At 37.8% G+C, this 12,890-nt stretch overlaps 1 protein-coding gene across 1 annotated transcript in view; it reads right to left on the bottom strand.

Annotated features, from left to right (window-relative positions):
• NUP35 (nucleoporin 35) overlaps nt 1-12,890 on the bottom strand; it is a 40,480-nt gene that overhangs the window by 20,025 nt on the left and 7,565 nt on the right. The window contains exon 4 of the mRNA XM_005895418.2: nt 10,972-11,032. Coding sequence (XP_005895480.1) covers nt 10,972-11,032 — 61 coding nt within the window. The remainder of the gene's footprint in view (nt 1-10,971; nt 11,033-12,890) is intronic.

Below are 12,890 nucleotides of genomic sequence, written 5' to 3'. Positions count from 1 at the left end.
TTTTCCTAGCAATTATTCTTTTCTTCATCATCACAGAGGCATTTAATAGGTATAAAATATTTCTAAAATAAGCCTGATTTAAAATGAGACACCCTACTTTAATAAGTGAGCTAATCAACCTACCAACTTTCCTGCTAGGAAATACAGAGAAGCACACAGACAGACAGTGCGCTCAGTCGTGTCCGAGTCTTGCAACGCCATGGACTGGAGCCTGCCAGGCTCCTCTGTCCATGGGATTCTTCCGGCAAGAATACTGGAGTGGGTTGCCATTTCCTTCTCCAGGGGATATTTCCGACCCGGGAATCGAACCCAGGTCTCCAGCATTGCAGGCAGATTCTTTACCGACTGGGGAGGGGGGTTGGTATAAGAACAAGAAAGCAAATAGAACAGGGTCAAAGAGTGGAATGATTAAGATTAATGGGGGCTCTAACTGGATCCATTTTGCCATGGCTCCCTGGCCCTCGCAGGCTCTCAACAATCACATGAGATTTTAGGAATGCACCACACAGAATTGATTAGTGAAAGGATATACCACATAGAACTGATTTGTTAAATATCACCCCTCCCTTACCCTCTGCCTCCAACATACTCCCTAGAGTACTACAGGCAGGGAAGACCTAAATAAACTATTGGGAGGAATCCCTAACACTTTTCCAGAGTAGAAAACAAAAGATAACCTTAAATAAGTTTAGTTTTTATTACAAAGACATGGCTTTAACACAATAAAAGAGATGGTAAAAAGGCATTTTAGTATAAAATCTAAAGCCAATTCAAAAATTTTATGTCCTGTATTACCATTAAGAAGGTACAATTTAGCTTTGCTATATCATGTAATAACCTTCAAGGAAGAAATTAAATGAAGGATAAAATAAGACAACCATTATGACCTTTAAAAATAAAACAAATCAAAATTAAGTCTCAAATAAGCAATCTAATTTTTGCCCCATCAACTACTCTGAAAAACATAAATCACTTATACATAATCTAAAACTATGTACATAACTTTAGCATAATTGCCCCCCACCTTGTTACTGTTTCATTGGTCCAGTAATTTTACTTCCTTTCAATCAGACTTCTGGTACCTGCAAGCAATGCTTTATAAAATGAAAAAGTGTGCTTATCAAACCACATCAAATTGTGTCTCCCTTGGTAAATCATTACTCAAACAGTCTTAAGATCAGACTGGAAGTGGAAGGCAAAAGAACTTATTACCTTTTATGAAAATGTCTTCAATTAAAGACCAGATTCCATTATTTCAAAACAGACCACTAACCTAAATGAAAGTAAGAGACAGAAAGAGTGGGAAATTTTAAATAGATACATGGGATATGAAACTTGGGAGAAAAAGAGGTCCCTGGCAGTGCTGTTACCTTCTTCGCATGAAACAATGTAGCACAACATATAAAAAGAATTTGGTCTCAGTCCAAAGAGATGTTTGGCCTTTCCAGGTTCCTGGGAGATAACCCCTATACCCCAGGAAATTTCCCCAGCCAGGAGAGTGTTTCTGTTATTTGTGGAAGGCCCCTCAACCTCAAGTGAGCCTGACAGTTCATGCTAACAAGGTGACTTTTAGTGAAGTAGGTCATGCCATAATGACCACCCATAAAGACCATTCACGTTAAAGGTCACCTCTGGGCAGAAGAAGGGATGGAGATTGAGTTTAGCCACTTGATCGACGATGCAATCATTTTTATGTGATGAAACTCCAATGGAAACTCAAGGCATGGAGGCTCCGTGAGCTTCCCTGCTTGCCAATACTCTGGGCATAGTGCATGTGTCAACGCCAAGAGGATAACACGTCACGGCTCTTGCTTGGAACAGTCCCAGACTTCAGCCTACGTAGCTCTTTCTTTAGAAGGTTCTCATCTGTATCTTTTCTATAATAAAACTAACTGTAAGTATTGCACTTTCAGTGGATCCTCAATCTGTCTAGTGAATTATCAGACCTTAGAGTGGGCTTGGGAAAGCCTGAATTTGCAGCCAGCAAGTCTGAAATGAAAGTGGCCCTGGGGACCCCTAAACTTACAGTCGGCACCTGAAGATACAGCAGTCTTGCAGGGACTGTATGCTCAGACTTGCAGTTTGACAAACGCATTGTACCCGGATGACTATAACAATATCCAAAATAGTACAACGAACTGAACACCAGTATTCATCTCCAGCATTTGTCAGGTACCTAATGACAATCACTCTGGGAAGTCCAAGCTTTTGGAGACCACAGAAGGTGTGAAACAGACTCCTGGTTGAAATCAAGGAAAACTAGTTTAAGAGAGTATATAATAAGGGATGAAAAGGCAAGGCCTTCCTCATCTTGTGCAGCTACTCCACCCCCAAAACACCAAGGTGTTAGTCCCCAAGGAAAAGAAACGTCAATACCTCAGGACTATGGCACCCCACTCCAGTACACTTGCCTGGAAAATCCCAGGGATGGGGGAGCCTGGTCGGCTGCCGTCTATGGGGTCGCACAGAGTTGGACATGACTGCAGTGACTTAGCAGCAGCAGCAGCAGGTGGGTCCCAGTCACAGTGGAGAATAACTATATAGGAGACTAAGCGAAAATCTGCATATTGAAAAGAAGACTTCTCCCTTTCTACATTCAGAACAGCAGCTTAGACATTAATACCGAATATTAAAGAATTTTTCTTTGGGAAATTTAAGAGAAAGGACCTATATATACTGAAATCAGATATTTTTCCAACAAAAATTTATCTAACTGTCCAATGCTCCTATAGCAAAGCCCAAAAAGAGGCAGAATAACCTCTCTCCACTAATTTCCCCCTTCCTACCATTGTCAACACACACACACACAGACTCCAAGTAGCTATTTAGTGCCTCATTCAATATATATGCCTTCACTAAGAAAAGGTATAAGAGTAAAAAAAAAAAAGAAAAAGGAGAGAGGGAAAAAAAAAAGATCTAGAAGGAAACAGACAGTATGAACAGGAATAAAAGTCCAAGGTGAACTTCACTGGTAAGTTATTTTAACCATGAAACAAGACAGGATGCTACATTTTAAATACTTTAAGAGAACAGCAGCAAAAAAGATCATTGAATATTAAAATAGCAAAATAAATTATTAGATGCACTGGAAATTGAGATTATGGACATCTTTCAGAAAGTATAATACAGATATACAAGACACTCTAACATAGAAAAAGTAGAAATTTAGAAATCTCTGCAGCACTCACACACAGAAGAAATTCCAGAGAGATAGAGAACACAGAAAACAGTGGGAAAGCTATTATCAAATATAAGGAAGTTTGCCAAAACCCAGGCTAAGTGTCTTGATTTAAAGGATCCACCAACTCCCCAGAAAGATAAAGTCCCAGACCAGGGCAGATTTGTGAAACTGAAAACACTAACCATACAGAGACCTTAAATTTTTTGAAACCAAGCCCCTACAACAGCTTAGGAACCATCACTGTGTCTGACTTCTGCAGAACACTGGAAGCCAGAAGACAAAGGAATGATGCCTCCAAAATTCCAATCTAGAACTCTATACTTGGCCAAACAAACAACCCACTTACAAGGAAGGTAAAAAGCATTTCAAACTCAAGGTCTTAAAGTTTATTTCCCATGTAAGTTTTCCTAGAAAGGTACTCAAATATGTCCTTCACCAAAATGAGAAAATAAACTAAGAAAACATGTTAACTAGGAAAAATAGAGCAACTCTAGAAACTTGCTAAGGCAAATCCTGAGATAAGAGCTGTACACCAAGCTAATATAGGAAACAGCCAGAAGAGAAGCTGAGAATTAGACGTTCTCAGTTTAAAACAAACAAAAATGAAACTATGAGCATTTTTAAAAAGACACAGCATTAGAACAGTTGCTTAAAGGAAGCAAATGGCACATAGAAAATTAGACAAATGGAAAAAAGAAACATTATGAAAAATTAAAATTTTACAGGAAGGATAAATTATAATATACTACTTGATGCAACACTAAACAGCACTTATATAATCATAGTAATATAAAACACTGACAAAGGAATAAAGTTTGATATATTTCAATTATATTCAGATAATGCAGGGGAGATAATTATCAATTACCTTAAGATAAATATAGCAACTTTAAAAATGAAAATCAAGAATTAGCAATATAATTATATACAGCCAACTAAGTAATGGCCCTCCAGGATGGCTACATCCTAATCCCCAGAACGTGTGAATGTTACTTTACATAGCAAAAGAGATTATGCATTTAGGATTAAGGATCCTGAGATGGGAAGACTATGGAAGATTATTCAGGCGGACCCCCAATACATCCCGCAGTATCCTCACAAGAGATGTGATGTGATGATGGAAAAAGACTGGAGTGATACGGTACACTTTTAAGTTGAAAGAAGGGACCACAATCCAAAGAACATAGGTAACCACCAGAAACTGGAAAACACAAAACCAAAAAGCAGGGGAATGGATCCTCTCTAGGGCCTCCAGAAGGTAACCAGTCTTACCAACACCTTGACTGTAGCTCAATGAAACTGACTTTGGACTTCTGACTTCTAGAACTACAAGAAAATAAATCCAAACTGTTTTAAGTCACTGAACTTGTGGTAATATGTCATAGTGACAACAGATAGCTAATACAGCAACTTATTCAGGTAAGGGAAGCTAAATTCCAAAAGGAATAGCTCTAAGATCTGGACAGGCTAGTTCTGGAGGAATAAAGCTAAAGACTGCAGCATTTCATTATAGTACTGCATCTAAGTACTATGTGCTATTTTTAAACAATCTGCAATTATTACTTTGACTAAAACATAAGATATTACCCCACTAAAATTAGAGACCAATCAATGGTACTATGGCTACTTTGCCATGAAACTAAATAAATTTTGGTGATTAATTTAAAAAGTTAATGCCACAGGCAGAAAAATGGTCCCCCAAAGAGGTCTGTGTCCTAATACCCAGGAGTTGTGAATATGTTACATTTACATGGTAAAGAGAAATTAAGGATGCTATGGAATTAAGATTGCTAATCATCTCATCTTACACAAGAAGATTATGCTGGACTAATAGAATGAACCCAACAGAATCACAAAGGTCCTTAAATTACAAGGGGAAACAAATGATGTGAAATAAAGGCTCAACTAACCACTGCAGGCTTTGAAGTTGGTAAGAATGCATGAGCCAAGAAATATGGGCAGTTCTAAAAGCTGGAAAAGACAAGAAAACAAGATTCTCCCCTAGCACCTCCACAAAAGAATGGAGTCCTATTAATACTCTGACTTTAGCCCACTAAGACCTATTCCAGACTTCTGACTTCCAGAATTTTAAAGTAATAAATGAGTTATTTGAAACCACTATAATCTGTGTCAGCAGCAATAAGAAACTAATATAATCTAGATTAAGGCTAATTTTTACTCAATATATGAAAGAAAAACTATGCCACGCCAAGTTGGACACAAATATTCCAATCATCAGTGTTGGGATGTCATTGCCTCAAAACACTATATACATATAGGAGTTTCCTCTGTCTGCTGTAACAAACTACCACGAACTGAGTGGCTTAAAACAGCAGAAATGTATTCTCTCTTAAAGTTCTGGAAACCAGAAGTCTAAGAACAAGTTTTCAGCAGACTCTAACACCTGCTGAAGGCCAGCAATCAAAGAATTCCTTGCCTGCTGGCTCCTGTAGCTTCCAGAGATGCTGGTGACTTTTGTGTTAGAGAACACAAAGGTCCTCGCCATTTAAGAACCCTTGTGATTCTGTTGGGTTCACTCTATTAGTCCAGCATAACCTTCTTGTGTAAGATGAGATGATTAGCAATCTTAATTCCATAGCATCCTTAATTTCTCTTTACCATGTAATGTAACATATTCACAACTCCTGGGTATTAGGACACAGACATCTTTGGGGGACCATTTTTCTGCCTGTGGCGTTAACTTTTTAAAATTAATCACTAAAATTTATTTAGTTTCATGCTACAATACTTCAATGTTTGCCTCACTTCATATCATCTTCTCTGTGTATCTCTCCTGTCTGTGCCAAATTTCTCTGTGCCACTAAGAACACTTGTGATTGGATTTAGGGCGCACTTGCATCCAGGTAATAACCAGGATTATCTTCCCCTCTTTTCCTCTCTCCTTAACTGTCCACTCTCCTTGAGAGATACCCCTCTCAAGATCCTTAAATTAATATGTTTTGGCCACAAAAAGCAGTACTCAGGGTTCCAGGAGTTAGAATGTGAACATGTCATTTTGGGGGCCACCATTCAACTCACTACAACTTACATCCATCAATCCATTCAGTCAACCAACATTTACTGATGTCCCTTTATACCCAGGTCTGTGACAGGTAAACAATGAAGGTATACAGAAGGAATCTCTGTCCTAAAGATCATAACCCAGTAATGGAGTAAGATAAGAGCCTAGCAGAGAGAGTTCTACAGGCTCACACTCAAGGAACAGCTAACCCAGATCAGAAAAAGAAGTGTCAGGGAAAAGCTACTCACAGAAAAACTAGTCCTTTATCTGCTCTTCTAGGAACACTATTTGAATTGAGTTCCTGGCATCAACAAAGGCAGCCAAAAATGGCTATAATCTAAACATCATACTTAATCTGTTAACAGTATGCTAACACAATTAGCTCAGTACATATAAATGCTATACTACTTGCAAAGGCTGACAAGTAAATGAAAGAACTTCTGAAGTAAAAAAAAAATTTTAATTAAAAATAGGATGAAAAATAGAGGAACACTTAAATAGCAGCAGAAGAAAACTGACCTGTGAGGATGGGGAAAGATAGGGCAAACATTCAGTATTCTTTACCAGAGGCAATAATGATTAAAAAGTTTCTGAAATTCTTTAATCTTGATTACCTACTTTGTTGTATGACCAAGGTTTTCCTGCACCAGAAATAAGATTTTAAAAGAGATTTTTAACCTCAGTTATAGAATTAAACGGAGAAGGCAATGGCACCCCACTCCAGTACTCTTGCCTGGAAAATCCCATGGATGGAGGAGCCTGGTTGGCTGCAGTCCATGGGGTTGCTAAGAGTCGGACACGAATGAGTGACTTCACTTTCACTTTCCACTTTCATGCATTGGAGAAGGAAATGGCAACCCACTCCAGTGTTCTTGCCTGGAGAATTCCAGGGTTGGGGGAGCCTGGTGGGCTGCCGTCTCTGGGGTTGCACTGAGTCGGACACGACTGAAGTGACTTAGCAGCAGCAGCAGCAGCATAGAATTAAAAACTAACCAAAATCTCCTTATTAGATACAAGTTCAGTTCAGTTCAGTCGCTCAGTCATGTCCGATTCTTTGCAACCTCATGGACTGCAGCACGCCAGGCCTCCCTGTCCATCACCAACTCCTGGAGCTTTAAACTCATGTATACAATGCCATGCTAAGTCACTTCAGTCGTGTCCAACCCTGTGCGACCCCATAGACGGCAGCCCACCAGGCTCCCCCGTCCCTGGGATTCTCCAGGCAAGAACACTGGAGTGGGTTGCCATTTCCTTCTCCAATGCATGAAAGTGAAAAGTGAAAGGGAAGTCGCTCAGTTGTGTCCGACTCTTAGCAACCCCATGGACTGTAGCGTACCAGGCTCCTCCATCCATGGGATATTCCAGGCAAGGGTACTGGAGTGGGGTGCCAGTGCCTTCTCCGAAAGACCTCAGCATAAACCAGCAATTCATATCATTAAGTCCTGTGATGTCTCTTTATAAAAGCTGTCAACCTCCGAAAGTTAAAATTTACAAATTATAGAAGTTTTCATGTATTTAACATTAAATGTAAGAGTTTAAAAAACGAAAGTCTACAAATTCTTCCTCAATTTTTTCAACTCTTTTATTCAATTTCTTCTTTAGTATCGACCATGCATCATAGTCCTCATGCCTACAACATGTTTTCAAAATATTCTTTTTCAAGAAGAAGCATTCTTTTTCACTTATGTCCCATTAAGACTTTCTATACATAAATTCTTTAAACTTAAAGGAGAAGCAGCTGTGGCTCCCAGTGGCCAATTTTATGACAGGGATATTTTCCTATCACAGTTTTTATATTTTCACATATGGTTTCTAAAATTACAAGAAACTCATAGAAGTTACAGTATTAGAAAAAAAAGATTAACAAAAGGAAGTTTAATTAGCTTTAAGCCTGTACTCTTCTACACGACAGCAATAAGAATATTATAATGTATGTTTTTAGACAACTAAGAAATGCTTTAAAACATATAACACATTACTTAAATTACGTGCTTTTGCATTTCCAAAGTCTCTGGAGTCGTTTACTGACTCAGCCAAACAATCACTATTATAGCAAACAGTCAAGTAGCAAGGTATTATCACACAACAAAGCACTGTCACCTACCTATTTGTTTGATCAGATTAAGACGGCTAAAACCTGAACTAATTCCCCTACAACATTTCACCTCAAGTATGTAACTGAAATAGAGGTGACATCCTAGATTTTTCACCATGATATGTGATGGAAATCTAAAGTCATCACCCCAAAGTTTCTGTCCCCCAGTTTTATTGGTTGGTAATTCAACCAAACTCTAATCCAAGTATTGCTGTGAAGGGATTTTACAGATAGAATTAGGTTATTTATCAGCTGATCTTAAAATAAAGAACTACTGTGGACTACTGCAATGAACCAAAGGAATCAAATGATCCCTTAACAGCAGCAGATGGCAGAAAAGTCAAATCAGAACTACAAGAGAACAGAGAGGTCAGAGAGACTCAAAGCATATAAAAAGACTTGATCTGCCATTGCGGCTTTTGAAGACAGAAAGAAAACCAGAAGCCAAAGAACAAGGGCAGCCTCTAGACGCTGAAAATAACCTCTGGCGACAGCTGGTAAAGAAACAGAGACTTCAGTCCTCCAACTGAATGCAACTGAATTTGGCCAACGACCTGGATGCAGATTCATCCACAGTTTCCAGAAAAGAACAGAGCCTTGCTAACATCTGAGCTCTAAAGAATCAAGCTCTGCCCGAGACATCTGACCACAGAAACTATGAGATAATAAACGTGTGTTGTTTTAAGCCATTAAGTTTGTGATAATTTGTTACAGCAAAAGTTTTTTAAAAATACAGATTCTGGTACCAAGTAGAATGCTGCTGTAATACCTCTAAGTGTGGACATACCGTTAGAATAGGGCAGTGGGTGGAGGCTGGAAGAACTTTGAGGAACATGGTAGAAATAGCATTGGACAAACCAGTAGTAGAAATCTATACTTTAAAGAACACTGCCAGTGATGGCTCACACACTGCTTGAAGAAATCAAGATCTGGAGGATAAAAAGATCTGTTTGTCACTGGGTATTACTTTGTCAACCATTTTGCCTTTAAACAGGAGTGTTTAGCACATTTCGTTTACATAATTGTCCATTCAGTTCTTTTAAATCTACTGTCTTGCTATTGCTTCTTTCATTTCATCTGTTTCTGCTGTTGCTTCTCTTTTCCTCCTTTCCTGTCCTGTTTTATGTCTAAGCCACCCCCATCTCTCACCTGGGTTAAGGTAGTAGCCAACTATCTGATCTCCTTGCTTCCACCCTGTCCCTTACTCCAAAGTCTATTCACATCACAGGGGCAGTCTCATCCTATTTTTTTCTACCTTTTCTGGGTAAAGACCAAGTGCTATTAATACAATAACCCCCATTACCTCTCTGGCCTCATCTCCTATTATTCACCCCTCCCTCACTCCATTTCACACGAACTTCTTGACACGTATTTGAACACTCCAGACACAATCCCACCTCAGTGCCTTTGTACTTGCTTCTTCCTCTGTTTAGAAAACTTTCCCTAAACATTTTTGAGCAAATGTTAGTTTTCCATAACTATTTGTAGTAAGAATAATGCCCTCCCACCCCAGATGTCCATGTCCTTATCCCTAAAACCTAGGAATCTTACATTACATGGTAAAGGAAAATTAGGACTGCAGATGTTAATATTGCTAATCAGATGACATTACAAAAGGGAGATTATCCTGACTATCCAGAAGGGCTGGAAGTCTTCACCAGGGTCCTTAAAAGAGAAAGAGCAAGACTTGACATGAAGCAGAATGATCAGAAAGATACAATGTTACTGGCTTTAAAGATGGAGGAAGAGGACCAGAAAGAAATGTGGGCAGCCTTTAGAAGATGGAAAAGGCAGAAAACGGATTCTTCCCCAGAGCCTCTATAAATTAACATGGGCTACCAATGCCTTGATTTTAGCCCATTGAGACCCATTTCAGATTTCTCACCTCCAGAACTGTAAAAATAATACACTGAATCATTTAAACCACTTTTAAGTTTATGGTAATATATTACGGCAGCAAAAGAAAACTAATACGCTACCTTAGTTATATAAGCCCTTATCTCCTACTTCCCTTTGCTGCTTAATTTTCCTCCACAAAATATACTACCTTCTAACAAACTATTTACTTTACTTATAAATGTAAATTTCATAAGTAAATGTAAGCTCCATAAAGGCAAAGATTATCTATTTTTTTCAGTTTCCCAGGGCCTAGTACATGATTGTATGCCAAGTATTTGCTGAATGAACATTTGATAGATTATAAATATAAATACATAAATATGTTGGAAAAGCTGTGCTTATGATGATGCTGACAGTGACAGAAATACCATTAACCTTAAAGAAAAACGAGATATAATCAATGGCTATTTGTAGTCAATGACATTCATTACAGCTATGCATTAATATCTCTCAAAACATCTTTATTATTCAGTCTGCATTCCTCTTCTTCTCAATTGCAACTTATTTTTTAATTACAGTTTTAACAATTCAGGAGACACTAATACATAATTTTTTTTAATTCTTAATGCTTTTCAGTAGAATATCATAACCTTATCTGTAAGTTCAGGAAAGAACCAATATACAAATATTTCCTTCCTAAAGAAAGTTACTGACATTTGAGAAAGTCTCCAAGTTTGAAAAATAAGACAAAATTTTGGCAATTACCAACAAAGGTCTTACTATCTTCATTCAAAGAGTAAAAAATTGTCACTGGTATTGAAAGGCATTGCTTACCTGTTCCAGGAGTAGTTGTCACAACTCCAACAAGAGGACTCTGCATTACTGAAATGTTTGCCTAAGCAAAAACAGAAGAAAGTGTTCAGGTCAAATGCAAAGTTCTAACCATAAAATAAACACAATAAATGTTGAAGAACTTCATTCAACAGACAACTGAATGTTTACCAGGTACTGGCAACGCCTCTTATTAGCTCACAATTGAAGAGTACTTTCTAAGTTTGCTTGTTTTGTTGTTGATTTTTTTTTTTAAGTTGAACACTACTAATCTAAAAAGGCAGACTCGTTGGCATATTATAATGTTTAAAATAAGAAAAGCTGAACTAGGTAAAAAGACACTATTTTTATTAACAGTAACACTGCTATTTGTTTTTAGTATCTAAAATACAGTATTTGAAATAACAGATATAATGGTGATTCTTCAAATCATCAAAGTTCAAACTGAAAAACAGAAGTTGGCAAAACTGTATTCCTAAATTGACATTTACAAACCATGAAATAGTATAGATTCAAATCAGTCTACACAGTAAACAGCATATCTCTGCCTCTACTAGTAAAAAGTAACAAAAACTAGTTCCTTTAAATCTGAGAAAATTAAAGATTCAAGTAGTTGAAAAATCTTTCTATAAACAAAATAGAAAACAATAATAGCTAATCAAGAATGAGAAAGGCTCTTTCTCTAGAAGTAAACAGAGAAATTTTTTTAATAGATTCTGATTAAAGTAAGAAAATCTAAAATCTGGTTATTACCCAGCAACCAGACCAAATGTCAAGAGATTATTAAAAGGAGATAAAAATTCATTGTTCAATTCTTAATGAGAACTTATGAGTAGAGAGAGGCTGACCAAAGTCTCCGGGGGTTAAACTCATTTGGACTTTAATAATATTCTTAGCAACTTTCAAGTCAAAAGCTTTCTCTACAAATTATGGCTCACAAGATTTTTAAACATTTTGAACATAGCAGTAACTATAAACTCCCTTTCTTTCCAGGTATTATCAGAGGAGTAATGAAAGGTGGCATAAACTTATAAGCCAGAGGTCCTCATACCAAATTAAACATCAGATTTATCTATCAACCTTTAGAAAAATACAACAGAATATTCTGGACTTAGTTAAGTTTATCACAATACTGTCCAAACATAACACAAACCACACCAAGTAACTGTTTTAGAGTAGGCATGTATATCTGTTAGGGAAATTATAAATAAAATGGAGGGAGTCTTGTTCAGGCTTCAGAAGCTGGAGAGCAGGCCTCTGACTGACTTCTGACCATGCCAAGCTATGTGCTTGCCAGCAAGCACACCAACTGTTACCAGCAAATCAAGTGGCACTTTAGATAAGAAAGGGAGTGGCATTTGTAATTTCTTGAGCCCCTGGAGGCCTAGCCAGCCTCCCAAAGTCTAAGAAGTCTTATGACTCATAAGGTAAAAGAAACAGCAATGTAAAACTTAAAAACCAGAGCTGCATTTTTGCACACAAATGGATGATGGTGTTGTTTTGCAGCTTGGAACTATAAGCGGGAGTCCCCAAAAACCTCACCCGTGGAATGGACACACCGCCCAGGACTCTTTTGCCTAAAAGGGACTCCAGACTGCTGTTCCTCTGGACTTCCCAACACTATTCAAGTCTGGATGTGGGTTTCGGCCCAATTTGGTGATATGTATGCAGTTACTTTTCTCTATTGTTTCTATTTCTTTTCTCTTAGTGGCAGTATATTGAAATTAATCAAATAAGCCTTTATTAAGAATTGAAACTGTTTATTGTGTGTGTAATGAATGGCTTCTTTTCTTAACCAATCCTTCTAACCTAAAATGAAGGATTTAAAACTTTCCACAAAACAACATCTCAGTTAATTATAGGACTAGCCACATTTCAAGCGTCGACAGCCACACTTGGCCAGTAGCTACTACACTGGACAG

Source organism: Bos mutus, chromosome 2 (genome assembly GCF_027580195.1).
Source record: "Bos mutus isolate GX-2022 chromosome 2, NWIPB_WYAK_1.1, whole genome shotgun sequence".
In the NCBI taxonomy this organism is placed as follows: Eukaryota; Metazoa; Chordata; class Mammalia; order Artiodactyla; family Bovidae; genus Bos; species Bos mutus.
This window is presented reverse-complemented; position numbering and strand designations above follow the sequence as displayed.